This window comes from Meles meles, chromosome 5 (assembly GCF_922984935.1).
Source record: "Meles meles chromosome 5, mMelMel3.1 paternal haplotype, whole genome shotgun sequence".
Classification (NCBI taxonomy): domain Eukaryota; kingdom Metazoa; phylum Chordata; class Mammalia; order Carnivora; family Mustelidae; genus Meles; species Meles meles.
This window is the reverse complement of record NC_060070.1, coordinates 57,166,227-57,191,511: the sequence shown is the minus strand read 5'-3', so window position 1 is coordinate 57,191,511 and position 25,285 is coordinate 57,166,227. Positions and strand designations below refer to the sequence as shown.

Sequence of the window (25,285 nt, the reverse complement as noted above, 5' to 3'; positions counted from 1 at the left end):
AAAAAGTATATAGAAAATAGGGATTTAACCTCTGGTGTGATTATTTTTTCCTAAGAAGAACCTTAGGACATGTATTAAAAGAATATAGAAATAGTCTGTATACCTCAATATGAATTTTTATAAAGAAGGCTATAATTTCATTAAAGCCAATCACATTTTAGTTTTAGATTTAGCTTTTTATTTTCTATTAATATTTATTAACTAGTGAAAAGTAGATTAGTATAGCACCATGTTAAAATAGCTACTTTCTTCTTTCTAGTTTATGAAGATAAAAGCATGTAAGAATGCCTGGCATTTAATAAGTTGTTTAAGTGTTTGGGTTTTTGTTTGTTTTGTTCTTTATTTGGCATTCCTTATTATTAAGAATACAGACTCTGGAGCCAGAATGCTTATTCAAATCTCATCTCTGGGGGCGCCTGGGTGGCTCAGTCATTAAGCTTCTGCCTTTGGCTCAGGTCATGATCCTAGGGTCCCTGCTCTGCAGGAAGCCTGCTTCTCCCTCTCCTGCTCCCCCTGCTTGTGTTCCTTCTGTCGCTGTGTCTCTCTCTGTCAAATAACTATTTAAAAATCTTAAAAAAAAACCCACAAAAAACAAATCTCATCTCTGTTGCTTTCTAGTTGTGTGACTTATAAGTTGCTTGATTTCTCTGTGCTTCAGTCTCCTTATCTGTTTACAGGGGAGAAATTATATATTCTTCATAGATTATGGGACTTGAATAAGTTAATATATATAACATGTTTAATATAATGCCTAACACAGAGAATGTTGTGTGTTTACTGTTATATGCAAATTTGTATCAATTTGCATATTTTGAATTCAGGTCTATTATAAAAGATTGGTACATTCATTAGTAATATAACATCATCATGCTATAATTACTAACATAGGTATATAGTTCTTCATTATATTAACTTACACTATTGAAAATACCATAGGAATGAAAAATGCTAGTAAAAAGATTGGTTCCAAAAACATTATTCCAAAATGACCTGTCTCTGTTTTTCAGATTTGTGTGCTGCCTTGGGCAAGATTGGGTGCTCTGCAGATCAACTACCTTTTCTCTTTTTATTTTAAGTGGAAGAAGAAAACCTGGGCCAGGGTAAAGTGTAAACCTATTTTATGTTCTGTATATTGCTTTTTTTGATAGTTCTTTTATTTTGTAGAAGGAATGGTTATTATTTCTTTAGACTTGTAATCTCTGAGACTTCTGATTATCAGCAGAAGCTAGTTGATCAGATTAATGTGTAATAAATGTAATTCTGAATTTTAATCTCAATAAATAGCCTGTATTGAATATCAGGTCATTGGAATATTTATTAGTCTGTTATGTAATTTAACAGTTGCTATAAAAAGCCCACACATACCGTAGACTCCTTAATGAAATTAATGACAGCTTTGGTCGTCCAGGAGTAGAATGTTACTGCCAGCATGACAGTGGAGCTGCAGTAATCCAACTTCAGTTCCTGATTAATGAGGTTAGTGAATTGCTTTAATTTGTCCTATTTGTATATGAAATAGGGCCACACTTGGTCTTTCAGATTTTTGGCATGCATTCGTATTTAAATATTTGAACAAAAGTGAATTTCTTATAGGTCAGAGCTAATAGCAGTTTATTGTAAGCCATCATCATGGGAAGTTACATAAATAATGCAAGATGTTTTGAGATGTTGCAAATAGAATGGTGTAAGGTAAATCTTCTTGGTACAAGGTGCTGCATTTAAATTTTATTTCTTGGATACTGAAAGTTATGTAACACTAAAATCTATATTAAAATTTTTTTAGAGATTGAGTTTATTATAAATAACAAAATATACTTCTCTTGTTTTAAATACAACCAGGAAACAAAAATCCATTAAAAAAACAAAACAAAACTTGTTATTGTTCAGAATTCTTGTTGTGTCGCTTACTGGTTGAAGTAACTGATGATGTCTTTTGTTTTGATTGAGTATAAAGTTAGAAAGGAGCTCAGGAAACAAGTACTATTTTATCAGCAGAGTAAATAATGTGAGCGCGTTTTTAAAAAGTGTGAGCATTTTCAGTGACCTGGAGCAAGAGAGTATAATGCTAAGCGAAATAAGTCAGTCAGAGAAGAACAAATACCATGTGATTTCACTCTTGTGGTATGTAAGAAACAAGCAAAGGGGAAAAAAAAAAGGCAAACCAAGAAACGGAGTCAAAACTATAGAGAACAATCTGATGGTTAGCAGAGGGCAGGTGAGAGAATAGGTTAAATAGGTGATAGGGATTAAGGAGCACACTTGTGATGAGCACAGGGCGTTGTATGGAATTGCTGAATCACTGTATTGTACATCTGAAATTAACATAACAGTCTATATTAACTAATTATATATATATATATAAAATATAAAAAAAGGAAAATAAAAAGTTAAACAATTTAAAATATGAGCAGCTCTGAGAATAGATGTTTTCTGTACGCAGTGACAAGCATGAAAGGCTGGTCATTAGAAGAAAGAAATTACCTCAGAAAAGGCTCTGCTGTCTTTAGTTGTGGTGATAGTCTGTGGATGTTTTTTTGCCCTCAGGTCCTTAGGTTCCATGGAACAAATTCTTAAACGTATGTGAGAGGGGAAAAAGTCAACACTCGATACCTCTGAACTTTTGTAAAATGTTTTTATCAGAAGATTAGTGTACTATTAGATTATTATTATGATTAGTGTATTATTATTAGATTATGTAGGTTTTTTAGGGTCAGAATTTTTTTTAAAATTTTATTTATTTATTTGACACAGAGAGAGAGAGATCACAAGCAGGCAGAGAGAGAGGGGAAAGCAGGCTCTCTGCTGAGCAGAGAGCCTGCTGTGGGACTCGATTCCAGGATGCTGAGATCATGACCTGAGTGGAAGGCACAGGCTTATTAACACACTGAGCCACTGAGGCGCCCCAGAAGTTTTTTTTTTTTTTTTTTTTTAAATACAGAATTCTGTAGAACTGTATAATAGGCATTGTAAAATGTTAAAATTCAAAAGAAATCATAATATAGAAAGTTGTTGAGCCCATTTATGAGGACTCAAGATTATTTTTCCTATTTTAAAGAAAAAGTTTTGTTATGAAATAATTTTACTGGCCATTAGGTTCAAAATAGAGAGGTTCTGCGTGTACTTCCCGTAGATTCCCCAGTAGTAACATTATTATAATAATAGTATAATATCAACCGGGAAAACAACATCCATATACTACCATTAGTTAGACTAAAGTCTTTATTTAGATCTCATCACCATGAACTCCTGTGTCCGTGTGGGTGTGTAGTTTTGTGCATTTTTATGACACATACAGATTTGTGTAATGACCGCTATGAACAAGATACAGATCAATTTCATCATCATAAAGAAATTCCTTAAGGCTCCCCCTTTATAACTGGGCCCCCTCCTCTCAGTTCCTAATCCCTGGCAACCACTAACCTATTCTCCATCTTTATACTTGTGTTAAGATTATTTCTTAAAGCAGTACATGAACCAGTGTAAATAACATTGCAAATTGATTACCTATACAAGTTTTTAGAAATCTTAAGTAATTTATGTTGTCATTTCAGGCAGGTTTCTTTTCAATAGGATTCAACATTGAGTTCTTGGATATGACTGTTTTTATTTTACATGTTTAAATGTTACATTTTGAGTACTTAAAAATGATGTTGCTGTTTTTAAAAAATGCTTAGCAAAATACAAATATTGGGGACGCTACAGAAATCTGACAATTGGGAGTAGCTATTTGCTTTTACATTTAGTGGACCACTTGTAGGTAAAGGAGCCACCATAGGAGGTGGTCAGCTGTTATTGCCCTTCTGGCTCTACATCTCTTCTTTCTTGAGATTTCAAGATGGTGTGCCTAACTTGAGAAAGAAGTTGACTATGGTGGAAATAAGAGTGAAGAGTACAAATCTTTGATAGTCTGAATCTTTGAGTTTCTCTGCTTCAAAATGATATCGATAAGAGGATGTTTTCTGGTGAAAGCATATGGACTTTATTTCTGCTCTCCGATAGTCATGTTGTAGCAGTAGGAATTACACCATGGAGTAACCCTCATAGAATTTTGAAAGTGGAGAGGACTTGGAGAGATCATTTAATGTAAATTTTCAGAGGTATTTTAATCCTCTTTGATAAATGAGAAACTTAGTTTAAAGGAAGGAGATTTTAAAATTTCTCATAATAACCCAAATGAATAGAACAGCAAGTCCTTTTTTGAAATTAACATAAATTTTTCATGTTGCGTTTTTTTATTTTACTTTCTCAGTATAAATGAAAAGAATCTGACTCCTTTGAGGAAACACACGTACATGTCTTAATAAATCAACTTTAGTCTAGAGATTCTTAATCCTGGTCACCTCTGAGCATTTTTACAAATATACCTGTGTACGTCCTTGCTCTGAAAATTCTAGTTTGTGAGGTCAGCGGTAAGACTGAGCCTCCTATTTTTTTTTTTTTTTTTTTAATTTTTTTTAAATTTTTTTTTTTTTCTCATTTTATTTATTTTTTCAGCGTAACAGTATTCATTCTTTTTGCACAACACCCAGTGCTCCATGCAAAACGTGCCCTCCCCATTACCCACCACCTGTTCCCCCAACCTCCCACCCCTGACCCTTCAAAACCCTCAGGTTGCCCCAACCTCCCACCCCTGACCCTTCAAAACCCTCAGGTTGTTTTTCAGAGTCCATAGTCTCTTATGGTTCGCTTCCCCTCCCCAATGTCCATAGCCCGCTCCCCCTCCCCCAATCCCACCTCCCCGCAGCAACCCCCAGTTTGTTTTGTGAGATTAAGAGTCATTTATGGTTTGTCTCCCTCATTTGATTCTCATACAGGGCCAGAGATTTTTCTCCATACTGAATAGTATTTAGTAGTATCAGATGTTTTAACTTTCTAAATTAGTTGATTGTTCAACCTTTGGATATTGAAGTTGTAGTGTGCTGAATGCTATATTTATTTTCTGTATCATTCTAGCAGAAGAATTATGATCTAGGTGTAGTACATTATGAAGAATTTTTCTTAAGCCAAATAAAATGGAAAAATTAAATTTTTTTTTTTTGATCAAGAAGATGTACAATAGTGACCAAGTAACTTATAGTTTGACCTCTAATTTCACATAGCTATCAACCATAATATCCAGCTGGATCCTAGTATATTTGTAGTTCATAAGATACTAAATTATACTTTAAATTGAAGAAGTGAAAACATTTTTTTTTAATTTTTAATTTTTTTAATTACTTTTCAGTGTACTAGAATTCATTGTTTATGCACCACACCCAGTGCTCCATGCAATACGTGCCCTCCACAATACCCACGACCAGGCTGGCCGAACTTCCTGCCCCCTGCCCCTTCGAAACCCTCAGATTGATTTTCAGAGTCCATAGTCTCTCATAGTTCATCTCCCCCTCCAATTTCCCTCGGTATTTTTTACATATACCTATAACACACTGTATTACATCTGCTATTTAGAATTTGAGTGAGACAGATGTTTCTCAAAACTAAATCTATTGGCTGAAAGTTTTGAAATTTGGAAAGTTTTTTTTTTTTTTTTGGCAGCTCTTTAGTAGCTTTAATGTTTGTAAGATGTATTCTATATAAAATATATTATACTTTATTTTTAAGGGAGCTCTTGTGAGTGCCTTGGCTGATGACACCTTACATTTATGGAATTTACGTCAAAAGAGACCTGCTATACTACATTCACTTAAATTTTGCAGAGAAAGGTAAGAATTCTCTGTTATCCTATGTATAAGGTATTTGCTATTCCGTTTTGAAATACTTTCTTTGAATTTTATTCTTATTTATTTTTTTGTGAAAACTTTATGTACAATCTGAAAAATAATTCAGGAACTTCAAAGGATGTATAATAAAAAGCAAGATTCCTTCCTTTCCAGACCCATTTTCCTCTCCAGAGACAACCACATAATACTTTGTGCATAGAGTCAGAAATATTTCTAGGTAGCTCTCCTTTTTTTGCATAAAAGGGAAGCCACTACATATTTTTCCTATAATTTGTGTTCACGCAACAATATATTTGATAGATTTTTTCATATTGGCACAAGCCAGTTTTCCATAGTTATTTTCATAAACACATGATATATTCTATTACATGGAAGTACCGTAATTTAGTCTTCGTCAATGGACATTTATATCATTTTTGGTCTGCTGTTAATTTTGTTTTGTTGTGATAGTATGATACATATATGTCTTCATTTATACAAGTATATCTCTGAGATAAATTTGTAGAAGTACAAAAGTTGGTCACAGATATCTCTTATATGACTTGTGAGTTTTATGTTTTGATTGAAAGACCTTTTTTTTCTTTTTTAATTCCAGTATAATTAACATAGAGTGATGCATTAGTTTTAGGTGTACAATATAGTGGTTCAGCAATTCTGTGTATTAATAAGTGCTCGTCATGATAAATGTACTTTTAATCCTCTTCACCTGTTTTTTTTTACCCATTCTTCCATCTACTCCCCTTTGATAACCAGGAGTTTGTTCTCTATAGTTAAGAGTGTTTTTTTGGTCTTTTTTTCACTTTTCATTTGTTTTGTTTTTTAAATTCGACATATAAGTGAAATCATATGGTATTCCATCTTTCTCTGATTTATTTCTCTTAGCATTGTACTTTCTAGATCCATCTATGTTGTTACAAGTGGCAAGATTTTATTCTTTTTTATGTCTGAGTAATAGTCCATTGTATATTGGAAAGACCTTTTTCACCCTAGTTTTATTAAACATTCTCCCATGTTTTCTTACAGTGTTCTTAAATTTGCATTTTTATGCTTAATCTGTAATTCATATGGAACTTACTTTGGCATGAAATACGAGCAAGAAATATAGCTCCTGCCCCATTGCTTATGGAATCTATTTTTTGGCATATATATGAATATTTACATATACGTGTGTATATATGCACTTGAAGCATGAACATATGTGAGTATATATGTATATGTGCCCAAGTTAAGAAATCTGGGTCTGGGGCGCCTGGGTGGCTCAGTGGGTTAGGCTGCTGCCTTCGGCTCAGGTCATGATCTCGGGGTCCTGGGATCGAGTCCCGCATCAGGCTCTCTGCTCAGCGGCGAGCCTGCTTCCCTTTCTCTCTCTCTGCCTGCCTCTCCGTCTACTTGTGATCTCTCTCTGTCAAATAAATAAAATCTCAAAAAAAAAAGAAAAGAAATCTGGGTCTGTGTAGCATCTAAATGCAGGGGGGTCAGTGTCTTTAGGCCCTGTCTTCTGTGAAAGTCAGACATCAGACTGCCCCAAGCATATCCAAGGATCAGTATATTCCTCTTGTGATATATCTTAATCTGTTCAGGTTATAGAAATAGGTCAGTTTGTAAGTCTGGGTTTTTGCCACAGTGGCCCTCCAAAATAGGCAAGCTAAAAAGACTGCTGAGAACATAGCAGTTCAGACTTTTTTTTTTATTGTGTTATGTTGTCATCATAAAATACATCATTAGGGGGCGCCTGGGTGGCTCAGTGGTTTAAGCCTCTGCCTTCGGCTCAGGTCATGATCTCAGGGTCCTGGGATCGAGCCCCACATTGGGCTCTCTGCTCAGCGGGGAGCCTGTTTCTCCCTCTCTCTCTGCCTGCCTCTCTGCCTACTTGTGACCTCTCTGTCAAATAAATAAATAAAATATTTAAAAAAAAAATACATCATTAGTTTTTGATGGAGTGTTCCAAGATTCATTGTTTATGTACAATACCCAGTGCTCCATGCAATATGTGCCCTCCTTAATACCCACCACCAGGCTCACCCATCCCCCTACCCCCCTCACCTCTAAAACCCTCAGTTTGTTTCTGGGAGTCCACAGTCTCTCGTGTTTGTCTCCCCTTCCGATTTCCCCCAATTCACTTTTCCTTTCCTTTTCATAATGTCTTCCATGTTACTCCTTATGTTCCACAAGTAAGTGAAACTTATGATAATTGACTTTCTCTGCTTGACTTACTTCACTCAGCGTAATCTCCTCCAGTCCCACCCATGTTGATACAAAAGTTGGGTATTCCTCCTTTGTGATGGCTGATTAATATTCTATTGTGTATATGGACCACATCTTCTTCTTCTTTTTTTTTTTTTTTTAAAGATTTTATTTTTTTATTTGACAGAGAGAGAGAGGTCACAAGTAGGCAGAGAGGCAGGCAGGCAGAGAGAGAGAAGGGTAAGCAGGCTCCCTGCCGAGCCGAGAGCCCTATGTGGGCTTCAATCCCAGGACTCTGAGATCATGACCTGAGCCTAAAGCAGAGGCTTAACCCTTTGAACCACCCAGGCACCCAGTGGACCAGATGTTCTATATCCACTCATCTGTTGAAGGGCCTCTTGGCTCTTTTCACAGTTTGGCTATTGTGGACATTGCTGCTATGAACATTGGGGTGCATATAGCCCTTCTTTTCACCACATCTGTATCTTTGGGGTAAATACCCAGTAGTGCAATTGTTGGGTCATAGGGTAGCTGTTACTCCATTTCATTTTTATGCTATTTGGATTTTTACTTCTGAAACTAGGAAAGGTGGGAAAAATACAAAAATTTATCAGTAGCTATTCATTACATTTTGAACAATTGTAAAATAATTAAACTTAAGTTTTATCATGATATTGTCTTATATTTTATAACTAAATTTTCTTAGTAGTGTAGAAATTTATAAGTAGAAACTATATGTAGTGATTTAAGTTGTATTTTTTCATAATGTGGATTTTTTTTCTAGTTTTGACTTAAAAATTGTGCTAAAATACACAGAATATGAAAATTTTCTATCACAACTACTTTTAAGAGTATAGTTCGGTACTATATAATATGGGTATTTTGGTAGAATTTCACCTTTATAGTATTTAAGGAAAAAAATATGGAAATTGGACATCTCATATCTTGATTTAACTATATGAAATTGGGAATGTTACTTCACTGTTTTGTGTGTTTGGTTTTGTAATTTATGGAAAATGTTCCTCTGTGATATATGTAATCTTTATCATTTATCAAGCTTCCTCTTATCCCTATTTATTCTATAGGTGATTATAGAGCACTTATTTTGTGCTAGCTTAATGCTAGCTGCTGAGCATGCATTTGCAAAGAAGACATTTACCCTTAGGGTCTTTGTCAAAGTTTAGGTAAGCTTAGCTTCCCAGATGCCCAATAAAATGACATTTCTTCATACTAAATAAATCTATATCACAATTTCCATAGAATGAATTTGAGTTGGGGGATAACATAAACTTATAAATTTCCTCATTGGTTAGCAACCAGCTTGTACTAATTGTCAAGTTTAGTTCTTACTATAATTGATTATTTAGCTTGGGATATAATTTTCTCTATATTGAAAAGCAATGTACTACCATAGTGGTTAAGCATTCAGGCTCTGGACCTAATTGCCTATGATGAATCTTAATGCATAGCCCCATCACCTACTAACTATATCAGTTTTGTTATCTGTAAAATGGATAATAATTAATCTCATGAAAACCCTAAGATGCATGTTATAAAGTTAATATGTATAAAATAAATAATACATAGAAAGCACTTAGAATAGTGCCTTAGAAATCACCTGTATAGTTTTTGTTTTTTAAAGGTATTGGGATGTGCCTGGGTGGTTCAGTCATTAAATGTCTGCCTTCAGCTGAGCTCATGATCCCAGTTCCTGGGATCGAGCCCCACATCTGGCTCCCTGCTCCACAGGAAGCCTTCTTCTTCCTCTCCCTCTCCCCCTGCTTGTGTTCCCCCTCTCACTGTGTCTCTCTGTCAAATAAATAAATAAAATCTTTAGGGCGCCTGTGTAGCTCAGTCATTAAGCATCTGCCTTCGGCTCAGGTCATGATCCCAGGGTTCTGGGATAGACCCCGCATTGGGCTCCCTGTTTGGTAGGAAGCCTGCTTCTCCCTCTCCCACTCCCCTGCTTGTGTTACCTCTCTCTCTGTGTCTCTCTCTGTCAAATAAAGAAATAAGAAATCTTAGAAAAGAATAAAAAAAGAAAAAAGAAAAAAAGTCTTTAAAAAAAAAGTATTAGATTTACTTAAAGTAGTAATTTGTAACTTGAGGTATCTGCATTAGCTATACCAGAGATTTTACTTAGTCTTTATAGAAAAACTAATTGACATTAGAAAATCATTAGAAGCAATGATATTGGCTCTTTATGGCTTTATACATGTAAAGGAGAGGTTCTTTGGCTTTGGTGGAAAATGAGAATTTGACAAGTAAAATTCTGTATGGCAAGTTTTTTAAATTTTGTTTTCTTAATAAGGTTATGTTCCATTTAGCTTTGTGGGTTTTTTTTTCTTTAAAGAAAGTTTAACTGGGAGAAATTGATGGCTTTATAAGCAACTACAACTATCTGCTAGTCTTTTTTTCATCACCATTGTTACGATGACCCGTATTCTCAGCCATGTTAAATTTTTGCATAACAGTTCTTAAGTAAAAATATATGAAGCATTTTAAGAGTAAGGACTAAAGTGTGTATCTGGGCTTTCCTATTTAGAACCTATTATTGTCTAATAATTATATCTCTAATTGTGTAATTCTTTGTTGTTTGTAATACACTTTCACATAAATGTTATTTAGACTCTGGGGTCAAGAAAAATTTCCCTAAGTGAAATTTCAAAGAATAGAATTTTTCTTTATAAATATGTTGGACACTGAATAGCTGAGTCTTTAATATTGAAATTAATACATGTCTTTTAAGATATTTTTATTTTATTCTAACACATTTATATCTGTTCATTTGATGATAGATGCATGTATTGGTTTAGAAAATAAAATAAGCATGCATGCATTCTAAACTAATGGTTAGGAGAATATAATATCATAACGAATATACTAATAAGCAGAAAGTTCCTCCTAACAATTATCTATGTCCAAAGTCCTTAAGAAAAAACTATTTGAAAAATGGAATGATTCATTTAGATACCATGACTGTAGTGGAAAATTTGGTGCTTGTAAGGTACTTCAGGGAGTGACGGCTACTGTAGCATCAGATTTTCTATTTTTTTTTTCTTTTTCTTTTCTAATATAGAGAGAACGTGCCAGTGTGCAGGAATGGGTTGCGGGGAGAGGGAGAGGGAGAAGAAGAGAAGTAGAGCCCTCCTACATCAACCACTGAGCGCAGAGCTGGATGCTGTGGGGCTTGTTCTCATGACTCTGAAATTAGGACCTGAGCCAAAACCTAGAGTTTGAGGCTTAACCATCTGAGCCACCCAGGCGCCCCACATCAGATTTTCTTAGTAACAAAAGTAAATTGTTGTAGAAACAAAAACTAATTTATACCATTATACTCTTATTAAAATATTACCTAAATATTGTGCTTTGCATACTTATGAGGCTTATAATTTGCTTGGTATGCACATGAACTGGGCATGGCTTTAAAAGAATATTTGGCTAGATACCAGCCCTCAAAAAATCTATACAGGTCTTCCAAAGATTTTGAATTAATTCACTGCACATGTTTAACAAGAAAAAAATTAATCATAATATTGGAACAACTTAGAGACCTAGTATTACAGTTTTTGTGGTAATTACATCATATTGGCAGAATATTTTTCTATAAAAGCAGCTTAATGAAAGTGTACAAGCATTAGAAATGAGGGTGATTTCGTGTGATGAAATTCAGGACTAGAACACAGAAATGGAATGGAACACAGGCTGTTAGGCTGCCTGACAGAGGGATATACTATTCTGCATCTAATTCTAATCCATGAAGAGAGTTATTTTGGAATTCTATGGATGTGATGAGTCACCTTGCTAGTTTTTAGGGAAGCAGGTCCTGAGACAAAATTTAAAAAGAAAGAAGAAAACTTCCAGTGTTCAGAGGGAAGATGATTGTAATTTGATGACCTTGAGACTGTAAAAGGAAAGATGGTTAGTAAGTGTTTGGATAACTTCCTAGAATACAATTACATATAATAATAAAGAAATTCTGACAAGGAAATTGGGAGAGATATCCAAAGAGACTGGTCAGGTTTCACAAAGTCCTTATAATGTATTCAGGTATAAAAAGATCGGGGCCCCTGGGTGGCTCAGTCATTAAGCATCTGTCTGCCTTTGGTTCAGGTCATGATCCCAGAGTTCTGGGGTCTGGAGCCCGCATCGGGTTCCCTGCTGAGCAGGGAGCCTGCTTCTCCCTCTCCTACTACCCTGCTTGTGTTCCTTCTCTGGCTGTCTCTCTCTGTCAAATAAATAAATAAAATCTTTAAAAAAAAAAAGGATATATGGAAAGAGAGGGATACATAATCAAAGGTGAATATAAGAGTAATTTATTTCTCCTAATAGGCACAATGACCTAAAGCATGTGAAAAATAAGGAAGACAGAATAATGAATGAATAGAGTTTATTTTTTATGTTTAGGGCAAGAAAGCTAGGTATATTAATGGTAGGTAGAGTTAGGGCATATATTATTCATCTAACTATATAATGTAATAGTGGCTCAGACAAATTGTGTTTTAGACAGCTAAAAAAAGGTTGGCTTCTATAACATTATTGATTGACCTAGGAGGAATATAGAGTGGGAGCAGTTCTTTAAATCTGGAAATGAAAAAAAAAAATACATTTTAGAAGGTAAATTACATTCAGTTCACCAAACATTAGGTGCTTTCTGTGTGCCAGGGATTATGCTAGGTATTTAGGATAACAAAGATGAATAAAATGCTTGAATAGCTTACATCAGAGGCCCAGACATTAAATAACTATTACACAATATGGGTCAATGTCATTTTAGAAGGTTAAGTTAAAAACCCATGATGGAATAACTAATCCAATCCTTCAGTTTTTGTTTTTGTTTTTGTTTTTAAATATACTGACTTCTTTTAAAGGAAGACAGACATCAGTCATGAGGAAATTCAGACTCATACTGCAACTAGATAGCACTACACATCTATCAGAATGGCTAAAATACTGTCGTGGATGTGACACAGTTGGAAGTTCCCCTAGTCTGCTAGAGGGAGTGTTGTTAGTCACTTTAGAAAATTTTTTTTGAGGTATTCACATAATCCACAACCCAACAGTTCCATTCCTGAACATACATGTATGGTAGGCAGAATTTTAAGATGTGTCCCAAGATTTCTGCTCCCTTTGTCTGCACACCATCACACAAACAGTAATCTAGGTGAAGGCATTTTGTAGATGTAATTGAGGTCCCAATTAATTGACCTTAGGATAGGGTGATTATTCTCAGTAAACTTAAATGAAGCAAGTGACACTAGACTCTTCCTGGCAAAAGGTTCAGAGCCTGAGGGATATTCAGTACAAGGAATATTGAGTCCTACAACCATATGAGACTGATTTCTACTAGCGACATGGAAAAGCTTTAGAGCTGATTCTTCCCAGAACCTCCAGAAAGGGACACAGGAATGCATCCTGGCTGATGTTTGTATTTCAGCCTTCTGAGACTGAACAGAGGCTTTGAGTCATGCAGCGCCTGGACTTCGGACCTATAGAAGCAAAGAATAAATGGTTTTGGTTTTGGTTTTAGTTTTTTGAGTGGCAATTTGTTAAAACATCAAAAAAACAAAAAACAAAAAACAAAAACCTCATACAGATTTTGGTACCTAGAAGTGAGATGCTGCCATATCAAATATCTGAAAATGTGGAAGTTGCTTTGGAACTGGTCAGTGAATAGATGTTGAAAAATTTGAAGACTGTGATAGAAATGTCTAAATTTCTTTGGGTAAGCTGTGATTTGGAGACTCCTGCCATTGAGAACTTAGAAGGGAGGAACATGTTTTTGGAAATGAAGAAGTGGATCCTTGTTATATAATGGTGGGAAGCATAACAGAATTATCTCTTGCATAATGTGTATGTGATTAACTTAGATATTTAGTTGAGGAGATTACCAAGGAAAGAGTTGAAGGAGCCACCTGATTTTTTTCTTGCTGCTTTATAATAAAATGCAAGAGGAAAAAAAAATGCAAGAGGAAAGAAAGAAATTGAAGGAAGAATTATTAATGGAACGAGGACTTAATGATTTAGGAAATACCTACACTGGTCCAGCTGGTAAAAGAATTGTTTCTCAGTGTGGCTTAGAGAAAAACTTGAAGGTGTGGTTGAACAACTTTTTACTAAAAATCTCCTAAAGACAGGGTCAAAGTATTCAGCTACACAAAGGACTCTTAAGAGATGGTGGGTGTGCTTCAAAGATCTTTTTTTTTTTTTTTAAAGATTTTATTTATTTATTTGATAGATCACAAGCAGGCAGAGAGAGAGGGGGAAGCAGGCTCCCCACCAAGCAGAGAGCCCAATGCGGAGCTTGATCCCAGGACCCTGAGATCATGACCCAAGCGGAAGACAGAGGCTTAACCCACTAAGCCACCCAGGCACCCCTTCACAGATGTTTTCAATCAAACCAAAGAACTTTTAGAATGCTTTAAGTTGCACAGTTTGAGAAAATTATGTAGCAGAATATTGCCAGAGTGGCCTGAAAGACAGTACGAAAAAAAACGAGGGTGCCGACAGTAGCAGGCAATAAAAGTACCGGCTCCAGGCAAGTGCTGTCTTGGATGAAAAAGGCAGAGGGTGGAGCTGAGAGCTACAGAGGATTATTCCCAGACTTTGAAACCTAATTAAGAAAAATTCAACATTTGCCTAACTTGATTTCAAAACTGTTAAGGATCACTGACTCCTTTTTACTTTCCATGTTTCCCCATTTTGAACAGGAGTTTCTATAATTGTTACCCTGTTTGTCCCACCACTGAAAGCTGGGAGTCTTGGAGGTAGACTGTTTGTCTCTTTAGTTTCGTAGATCCACAGATGGAGTGGAATTATGCCCAAGAACTATGCTTAATGGGTTACAGTCAAGACTCATCTACAGCAAATTTAGATGAGATTTGGGATGTTTGAGTTGATATTTTAATGAGATTTTGCACTTGGTATTGTAATTGGTTGAGAATTTAGAGATGTTGGGGTCAGGTGAATGTATTTTGCATTTGGGAGGGATATGACTCTTCAGAGGCTTATGGGCAGACTGTTAGAGGCAGAATCCTAAGATAGTCCCCAAGGTGTTGCCCCGTGGTATACACACACCTAATTATTCAGTCAGTTCTAATCAAGGTGCTGCTGTGAAGAGGTTTTGCAGATGTAATTGAGATCCCAAATCATTTGACCTTTACACATGGAATATATCTTAATTGGTTTTAGGTTTGGATTACCTGACTTAAAATGGCAGCAAATGCATGGATTTACCCTGGTTGGTTTGGCTCACCTCTGGAACTCAGTTTGGTTTAAGTGTCTCCTAAAGTATATGGGTACCTTGAGGAAGGTATGGGCTCTAATGAACATCTGAATAATGTTAGGAAGTAGTGTGGACTATAGAATGGATGTTAGGTAGGTAAACAACTGTCCACTGTATTTCACTGCCTTGAAAATGAAGTTGATACTCTTAAATTCCTAGCATTCCTTTAAAGGTCTTATAAGGTCTATGACTCTCTTATTACCTTAATTCATTTCACTATGCTTCTCTTTTTATGCATTATAATCTAGTCACCTTGACTTTACCTTTTTTTTTTTTTTTTTTAAAGAATGATCCTCTCTCCTGCCTGTTTGTATGAGCTGATCTCCCTGCTTCGAACACACTTAAGATTCTTGTTCATGGTTAACTTGTGTTTGTCATTTCATTTAGTTTTTTCTGTAAGTTCCCTAGTCTGGGTTCTCTGCCTCTTTTGTATTACACCATAGTATCATGCTCTTTCCCTAAAATAGCACATACTGTTCTTACTGTAATTGCCTTGGTTCTGTGATTGTTTTAGAGATTAGAACATAAACTGTATATATATAATATTTTATATATAAATATATAAATTTTGTATATATATACATATTTTTATTTCCAACACCAGTCGCAATGCCTGATATCTAGTAAATGCTCAAAAAAATTATAGATTGATTGTTACCTCATTGCCTTTGCAGAAAGAGGGGAATCTTTTTTTCTCTAGAAGGCATGATGCTCCACAGACTGTGTGGGTTACCTGGGAGATAGGCTAAGGAGTCTTCAAACAGAAAAAAATGAGAATATTTGCTCCCGATTAATTCTATATATAATCTTTATTGCTCCTACTAATAGATCCCAAACTAACTAGGTTGTTTGATTATCCTTGGAGTGCTACTTGGTCCTTGGCGCATAGCAAGGCTATTAAAGTTTTTATTTTTTTATATATTGTAAAAAGAGTGAGATGGAAGAAAAAAGAACTTTGAGTAACAGATTTCTTTTTACTGAACCAGCATACCTAGGAGGTACAGCAGAATTCTATATGTAATAATTTGGCAGTGATTTTGAAGATGAAGTTTTTATTTTCCTTTTCTGGCTTTATTGTGTTAGCAAAAACTTACAGAAGTGTTAATGATATTTTCCATAGCAAGTATCTTTTTCTTAGTAATAATTTTAATAATCTTGCTTCTAGGGTTTTACTGTTAAGCATAATATAGGATTTGGTTTGAGATAGAATTTTTTTTTTTTTTTCCTCTCAGAGTTGGTTGTCAATTATGGAAGTTAAATTTTAATTGAATACCTTTTTAGCATCTTTTTATTGTGTGGTTTCTTACCTCTCTTTTTCCCTGTTGATCTGTGGCATTAATAGATGTCCTAATATTAAAGATTCTTGTGTGCTTGTGAAAATTTTGAAATAACATTGACTTCTTTTATTGTTAAGTATGATTCTTAATATATTTTTAAGACTTCTACTTTTTTTAAAAAACAGCTAGGGAAATTTATTATTTTTTTTAAAGATTTTATTTATTTAGGCGTGTGTACATGCATTCAACAAAAAGAGAACACAAGTGTGTTATGCCGGGGCAAGGGGCAGAGGGAGAGGAAGAAGCAGACTCCCTGCTGAGCAGGGACCCCCCCCCCCCCCCCCCCCCGCAAATCATGACCTGAGCCAAAGGCAGACACTTAACTAAGCCACCCAGGTGTCCCAGGACATCTACTTTCCTTTGCAAGGTTAGAATAGAACTTTTATTTTTTTTTTTCAGTGTTCCAAAATTCATTGCTTATGCACCACACCCAGTGCTCCATGCAATATGTGCCCTCCTTAGTACCCACCACCAGGCACCCCCAAGCCCATACTCTCCACCTTTCCGAAACTGTTTGTTTCTCAGAGTCCACAGTCTCTCATGGTTTGTCTCCCCCTCCAGTTTCCCCCAGCTCATTTTTCCTCCCCATCTCCCAGTGTCTCCATGTTATTCCTTATGCTCCACAAGTAAGTGAAACCATGTGATAATTGATTCTCTCTGCTTGACTTATTTTGCTTAGCATAATCTCTTCTAGTCCCATCCATGTTGATAAAAAAGTTGGATATTCATCCTTTCTGATGGAGGCATAATACTTCATTGTATATATGGATCATATCTTCTTTATCCATTTGTCCATTGAAGGGCATCTTGGTTCTTTCCACAGTTTGGCAACTTTGGTCATTGCTGCTATGAACATTGGGGTCCACATGGCCCTTCTTTTCACTACATCTGTATCTTTGGGGTAAATACCCAGTAGTGCAATTGCAGAGTCATAGGATAGCTCTACTTTTCATTTTTTAAGGAGTCTTCACTCTGTTTTCCAAAGTGGCTGCACCAACTTGCATTCCCACCAACAGTGTAAGGGGGTTCCCCATTCTCCACATCCTCTCCAACACTTTTCCTATTCTGTTAATTTTGGCCATTCTAACTGGTATAAGGTGGTATCTCAATGTAGTTCTGATTTGAATCTCCCTGATGGCTAATGATGAACATTTTTTCATGTGTCTGTTAGCCATTTGTATGTCTTCTTTGGAGAAATGCCTGTTCATGTCTTCTGCCCATTTTTTGATGTGATTATCTGTTTTGTGTGTGTTGAGTTTGAGGAGTTCTTTATAGATCTTGATCAGAACACAGTGAGCAAACTCCTCAGACATATATATGAAGAGAGACTCACGCACACTTTTCATATGACAGAGGTGGTATTGCAAACAAAAAAAATGCAGTAAATAAAAAAATGCTGTGATGACTCTCATCTAAATGGGAAAAGTGATTTCTACCTCATAACTAAAATAAAGTGCAAGTCAGTTAAAGATTTTAATGTAAAATGACCACAGAAAAATTAAAACTTGGGAGAATGTTACACAGGGAGTCTCTTTAAGATCTGGGCGGAGTGTCCTTAAATAACATGCACAGAAAAGCACCAACTGTATTGGAAAGGACTAAAAGTTCTGTATAACACACTTACCCTAAAGTTAAAAGACACACTGCATCTACAAAAAGAATACAAAATTCAGAGTAATTTGCATTGTACTTTTTAAAAATGGTAACTCCTTCCCCCCCAGTTCTTCATGGCTTACATATGTATTTTATGAACATTAAGAAAAAAATATGAAAGGATATGTTGTCCAGGTTATTAATATGACTTAAATTACAATTTGGAGGAGAGGCACACATAATTAAAAAATTATTAAAAAATCTTTCAAGGGGCACCTGGGTGGCTCAGTGGGTTAAACCTCTGCCCCACATCGGGCTCTCTGCTCAGTGGGGAGCCTGCTTCTCCCTCTCTCTGCCTGCTTCTCTGCCTATTTGTGATCTCTCTGTTAAATAAGTAAGTAAAATATTAAAAAAAAAAAAAAATCTTCCAAGAGGTTCCTGGCTAGCTCAGTCTGTGGAGCATGTTTTGGGTCTGAACCCCATTTTGGATGTACAGATTACTTAATAATAAAATCTTTAAAAAATTATTTTAGACAGTTTGTATGAATGTACAAATAATGTCATATTTCTGTATATATATCATGCTATATATATTGTGATATATATATGTATATATATATACACACACACACACACATATATATATTTAAGGAGAGAGAGAAGCTTTAATAATTAAAAATACGTAGCCATAGATTGGAAGATATTTAGAGTGTATCTGTCTGTACAATAAAGGTCAGTCTAATACAAAAATGCAAAGAAAGGTATAGTTAACAGTTGCTGATGAATACCAGCAACTTTTGTTTATCATAACATATGTTATATAAAATACTCTGGCATTTTTATTTGTCAAGGTAAGATCATTAAAAACAGAACTTAAATCCCCCATATAACAGGGACAGTTTGTTCAGATGTTATTTCTGTATAAATGATATATACGTTTCTGTATTTGTTATTCACTGTTTTATTTACTGATATTCAGTTGATATTCAGTTTTTTTTTAATAGTCATTGATATTAAGGTCTGATTTAACAAGAAAGGTTAGCATGATTTATTTGGACATATTTTCAAATGTTCTCAAGTGTTTTATAAAAACTGAGATGTAGTTAATAAAACAATACAAATGTAAAATGAACTTCAAAGATTTCTGAAGCTTATTTTTCAAAATATCTGTTACATTGTACTGCTGGGTTATAGATATGATGAAGTTTTTTTTTAAGTAGCTATGACAGTTTATTGGAAAAGATATGAGACGGTGAATAGAAAGGAAATCCTTTGAACAGATTTATAAATTGCTTTCAGCTGACTCTGCTGTTATTTTTAATACATTTCCATGTTCATTATTGCAAACTTAAGTTTTCTTCTAATAACAGGAGAGTAGGAAGGTACAGTTAATATGAGAAAAGTATCAAATACCTTCTGTTTAAAATCATCTTGTGTATTCACTTGGTAAACATTGATTGAGATTCTGGTGCGTGCAAATACTGTGGTAAATTCTGGAGAGACATGAAAGTTATACTGACTAAGGGAGGTAAAATGCCAAATTATAATGCAGTGGAAAGTGTGATATAATATGTAGTGAAATTTTCTTACGAAATTTGGAAGACTAACCAGCAAAAGGATGTATCACCACGTTTTGAAAATTTTAGGTAAAGCATTACAAAAGAGCCCATGTGAACAGATTTGTAGGATTAGTGGAAATTTCCTACATTAACAAAGGCCAAAGGGACTTTCTATTAATGTTCAGATGCATAGCCATGAAGAAATCTCACATGTTTAGGGCACTATATCTAGTTAAACATGGCTAGTAGTCCCAGAGAGGATAATTTTAGAAACGTAAAAAAGGTCTGCTTCATGGAAGGCCTTTTATATAATTTTAAAAAAGTGATATTCTCAACCTTTTTCCAACTTTAAATCTTTAAATGAATAACATTGTCTGAACAAGATACATTGTAAGTGGGGTTTTTTTGGTCATTTAGACCATCATATAGATAAGCTACAGATTGGTGCACTTCCTGGTATGTGAATAAGGATTCAGTGTAGGAGTAGAAACCACTGTAGGTATTTTAAGTACAAGAGGATTGAGTATAGGAATATAGCTGTTTACAAAATACTGAGAAGGGTGCTAGAACTATTGAGTTTCAGGAATTATAGTTACTGACATACAACTGCCTCTCGGTACATGAATTTCAGGAGTACAGCTCTGAATACTCTTTTTTTTTTTTTTTTTAAATGTTCAGTTAGCCAACATATAGTAGTACATCATTAGTTTTTGATGTAGTGTTCAACAATTCATTAGTTGCATGTAATACCCAGTGCTCATCATCACACATGCCCTCCTTAATACCCATCACCTGGCTACCCCATCCTCCCTGCCCCCTCCCTTCTGTAACCCTTAGTTTGTTTCCCGGAGTCCAGTCTTTCTCATGGTTTGTCTCCCTCTCCGATTTCTTCCCCCTCAGATTTCCCTCCCTTCCCCTATGGCCCTCTGTGCTATTCCTTATGTTCCACATATGAATGAAACCATATGATAATTGTGTTTCTCTGCTTGATTTATTTCACTTAGCATAATCCCCTCTAGTTCCATCCATGGTAGGCAAATGGTAGGTATTCATCTTTTCTGATGGCTGAGTAATACTCCTTTGTATATATGAATGGCATCTTCTTTATTCATTCATCTCTGCTCCTTCCACGGTTTGGTTGTTGTGGACATTGCTGCTATAAACACTGGGGTGATGTGCCCCTTCTTTTCACTACATCAGTATCTTTAGCGTAAATGCCTAGTAGTGCAATTGCTGGGTCATAGAGTAGCTCTATTTTTAACGTCTTGAGGAACCTCCATACTGTTTTCCAGAGTGGCTGTATCAGCCTGCATTCCCACCAACAGTGTAAGAGGGTTCATTCCTTTTCTCCACATACTCACCAACATTTTTTGTTTCCTGCATTGTTAATTTTTGCCATTCTAATGGGTATAAGGTGGTATATCTCATTGTGATTTTGATTTGTATTTCCCTGACTACTAGTGAAGTTGAACATTTTTTCATGTGTCTGTGTGAGCCATTTGTATGTCTTTGGAGAAGTGTCTGTTCATGTCTTCTGCCCATTTCTTGACTGGATTATTTGTTTTTTGGGTGTTTGAGAAGTTCTTTATAGATCTTGGATACCAGCCCTTTATCTGTAGTGTCATTTGCAAATATCTTCTCCCATTCTGTGGGTTGCCTCTTAGTTTTGTTGACTGTTTCCTTTGCTGTGCAGGCAGAAGCTTTTTATCTTGTTGAAGTCCCAGAAGTTCATTTTTGCTTTTGTTTCCCTTGCCTTTGGAGACATGTCTTGAATGAAGTTGCTGTGGCCGATGTTGAAGAGGTTACTGCCTATGCTGTCCTCTAGGATTTTGATGGATTCCTTTCTCACATCGAAGTCTTTCATCCATTTTGAGTTTATCTTTATATGTTGTGTAAGAGAATGGTCCAGTTTCATTCTTTTGCATGTGGCTGTCCAGTATTCTCAGCACCATTTACTGAAAAGACTGTCTTTTTTCCATTGGGTATTTTATCCTGCTTTGTCGAAGATTAGATGACTCTAGTGTTGAGGGTCCCTTCTGGGATCTTTGTTCTGTTCCATTGATCTATATGTCTGTTTTTCTGCCAATACCGTGCTGTCTTGATGATCACAGCTTTGTAATATAGCTTGAAGTCAGGCATCATTATGTCCTCAGTTTTAGTTTTCTTTTTCAACATTCCCCTGGTGATTCAGGGTCTTTTCTGGTTCCATACAAATTTTAGGATTGTTTATTCCAGCTCTGTGAAAAATGCCAGTGGTATTTGGATACGGATGGCATTGAAAATGTAGATTGCTCTGGGCAGCATAGACATTTTAACAATGTTTATTCTTCCAGTCCATGAACATGGACTGTTTTTCCATCTCTTAATGTCTTATTCCATTTCTTTCATATGTATTCTGTAGTTTCTAGAGTTTAGAGCCTTTACCTTTTTGGTTAGGTTAATTCCTAGATATCTTATGGTTTTTGGTGCCATTGTAAATGGAATCAATTAATTGAACTTAAGTAATTCATGTAAAAAAAAATGCTGTGGAATGCTGTCATAAGTACCTCTTGCCACTCAGGTTTCCTTGAATGCCCGTGTCAGCAGAAACAGCAACAGAAAGATGGTCTGTGCCTATCTTTTGCCTGAAGATCTCAAGCACATCCATTTAGTAGAAACTTAATCTCATCTGGAACTTTAGCTATGGAAGAATCTGGGAAATAGAAGTTTTAGCTTTCTAGTATCTGTAGAACAGGAAGGCATAGAGGAGAATGTGGAAGAGGATACTGAGTAATAGTTGGCCAAATTCAGTACACTATAACTCTATACCCTTTTCCCAGATATACTTACCACCAAGTGTCACTAAAAATTTAGGGAGCATTCTGGTAGAAGATAGGAAGCCATTAGGGTCTTCCAAGTAAGATAATGATATGATTTCTCTTGGCTTTGAAAACAGTCAGTAATAATGGTTTAAATTAGGCCCAACCATGTGGATAGAGAGGGAGTAAATCAGGTATATCTGATTGTTTTGTTAATTAACATAATAAATTCTCACATTTTATGTAGTTTATTTGTTCATTTAATGAATGAAGTACTTATTACGTAAAAGTGTGATATTTGCTGAGAATATAAAAGTGGTGGTATATTTCCTGTTATGTTGGGCTGATTTAATGGGATATAGGCATATAGAAGGGCTTATTTGTTCATATGTCCTTATGGATTAAATACACATGTGTATTTTTGCCCTTGTTTTTGGATGATTAATTTTAACATTACTTAGACTGTATGTGTTCTTCTGTTAAAAATTGATGATAATTAAATCTTCCAAATTTGGTGCTTGTTGACTATATAGTACTTGACAGACTCTTACTAAAGCTAAATAGTGAATAGGAGATACAAATCACTTCCTAACATGAAATATGTTACATTTTTTAAGTCCCTTAAGCAAATACAGAAGTTATTGTGTTCCTAGTAACAACTTTGTGTAGAATGAGTATATCAGTTTTTAAGTCCTGTGGAGGGAACTAGAATACAACTCTATTTAAGTACACTCTGAGGGAATTCAACTTGATTATTTATTACTTCTAATACACTTGATTCAACCACATACTACTTTTGGTGGTGGGGGGGAGCTCCTTATTCATTTTAAGGTTCCTTTTCAGGCTCAATTTAATAAACTGTTCTTATAATATCTGATCTTACTAGTGTTTACTGAGTTTTAATGTCTTCCATGTGAGGCTCCACTATGTTGTTTTAATTATTTTCAGTATAACATTGTGCTTTAATATGTCAGCACATAAACTTAAATTAACTTGGTCTCCTGGTATCAGTAAAAACCAAAGTCACTATCATTTACTGTGATCTGTATCACCTTATAATAAAAATCTTTATAACAAACGTGATGAAGAATAATAGTCATGAGTTTCAGCCAAATGGTAATGTTTGAGCTTCATGATAAATGCACTAGTGGCATTCTTAAAATTTTCCTGGGGTCTTTTTAAGTCAGAGAAATATAAGAATTTATTTTTCCTATATGTTTTTATAACTTCATATAAAAAGATCTTGGCTAAACAGATTATATTAAATAACAGGTCAGTTATCTATTGCTTGCATATCAAAACATCCCAAAACTTGAAAGGCTAAAATAACAGCCATTTTGTTTGCTTACATTTTTGTAGGTCAGCACTTGAGGTAAACTTAGCACAGGTAGTCTTTCCCTGTACTCACTTATGCAGCCATAGTTATCTGGCTGCTCAATTGGATTGGATGATCTGTAGTTTTCCTTCCATGTCTGTTGGTTGCTGCTGGCTGTGGGCTGGGCCAAAGTCTGCCAACAGGTTAGTTTGGGCTTCATCACATGGCTCCTGGATTTTAAAAGGATAAAGAGAACAAGCCCCAGTGTGCAAGTGCTTTTCAAATCTTTGCTTGTGGCAGAGCTGCTAATGTCTCAGTGGCCAATGCAAGTCATAAGATCCTAGAATCAGTGTTGGGAGAGACTATACAAGGGAGAAGATTCAGGGAGGGAAAGGAGATCCCTTGGGGGACATTACTGTAGTAGTATAGTACTACAGTACTATTGTTGTTGAAACTGTTTTCAGTGTTTTATTGCATCTGTTGATCTAAACTCTTTAAGAAATCTCTTTGTCCTGTGGCTATTTTGTGCCATTTGTTTCATGACTGCTTTTACTGAAAAATACTAGCTTTCTATATGGATCACTTTCATAGAATCATAAACCACAGATCTCTTTGTCTACACATAAACGCAATGCACGCATATACGTATATATATACACATATATGTGTGTGTGTATACATATATACACCTAGATGTGCATACACATATACATATATAAATACATACATATGTGTATATCTGTATAGTTTTAAGTGCTCCAATCAGTGTGACTCCTTTTAAATAATATAATCTTTCATTAGTAATTTTGAATAAAGTAGTAAATTTATTACTTTAAAGCCTGAACAGTTATGCTTTAAGCCTTCTTTAAACTTTCAACAAAGAAAGCTAATTTTTTTTTAAAGATTTAATTTATTTGAGAGAGAGCGAGTGTGCCAGCATGAGTAAGGGGGTGCAGAGAGATGAGCAGACTCCCATCTGAGCAGGGAGGCAGACATGGGCTTTGATCCCAGGACCCTGAGATCATGACCTGAGCCGAAGGAAGATGCTTAACTGACTGAGCCACCCAGGCACCCCAGATTTTTATTTTATTAAATAATGAAATATAGTCATTTTGTATAACAAAAATATTGAAAGAGCCCATTAAATATGTATAGTAAGTCCTGTTTGTCTCAACAACCAGTTTTATGTTTTGGTGTGATTAAATTGCCCACAAATTTATGATCTTCCAGTTCTTAGTAGGTCATGTTGATTGAGATGCTTTTCTAGTAGTATGTCTTGGGGGACCACATTTTCTTATTGGCCTTTTCCTAAATCAGTGGCATGATGTTTTATTTGGCTGCAATATGGAATTTTAGTTTTCTTACTATTCCTATTCTCATTTGTTCAGAGCCATTAAAATTTGCTAATTAAGAAATTTTTAGTTCTAATAAAAACTATTTGACTTCCCCCTCCTTTAGCTGAGTCAAATAATGAGGATAGTTATGGAGCAGAGT

General features: G+C 35.3%; 1 protein-coding gene across 8 annotated transcripts in view; it reads left to right on the top strand.

Annotated features, from left to right (window-relative positions):
* Nucleotides 1–25,285, top strand: part of STXBP5 (syntaxin binding protein 5) — a 175,276-nt gene that overhangs the window by 21,667 nt on the left and 128,324 nt on the right. For 6 of the 8 annotated variants that reach the window (XM_046006921.1, XM_046006923.1, XM_046006919.1 and 3 more), the window contains exons 3-4: nucleotides 1,395–1,476; nucleotides 5,602–5,702. In XM_046006921.1, the coding sequence (XP_045862877.1) occupies nucleotides 1,395–1,476; nucleotides 5,602–5,702 (183 nt within the window). Of the gene's footprint in view, nucleotides 1–1,007; nucleotides 1,101–1,394; nucleotides 1,477–5,601; nucleotides 5,703–25,285 lie in introns of all 8 variants that reach the window. The other 2 variants (XM_046006924.1, XM_046006925.1) reach the window with 1 other exon arrangement.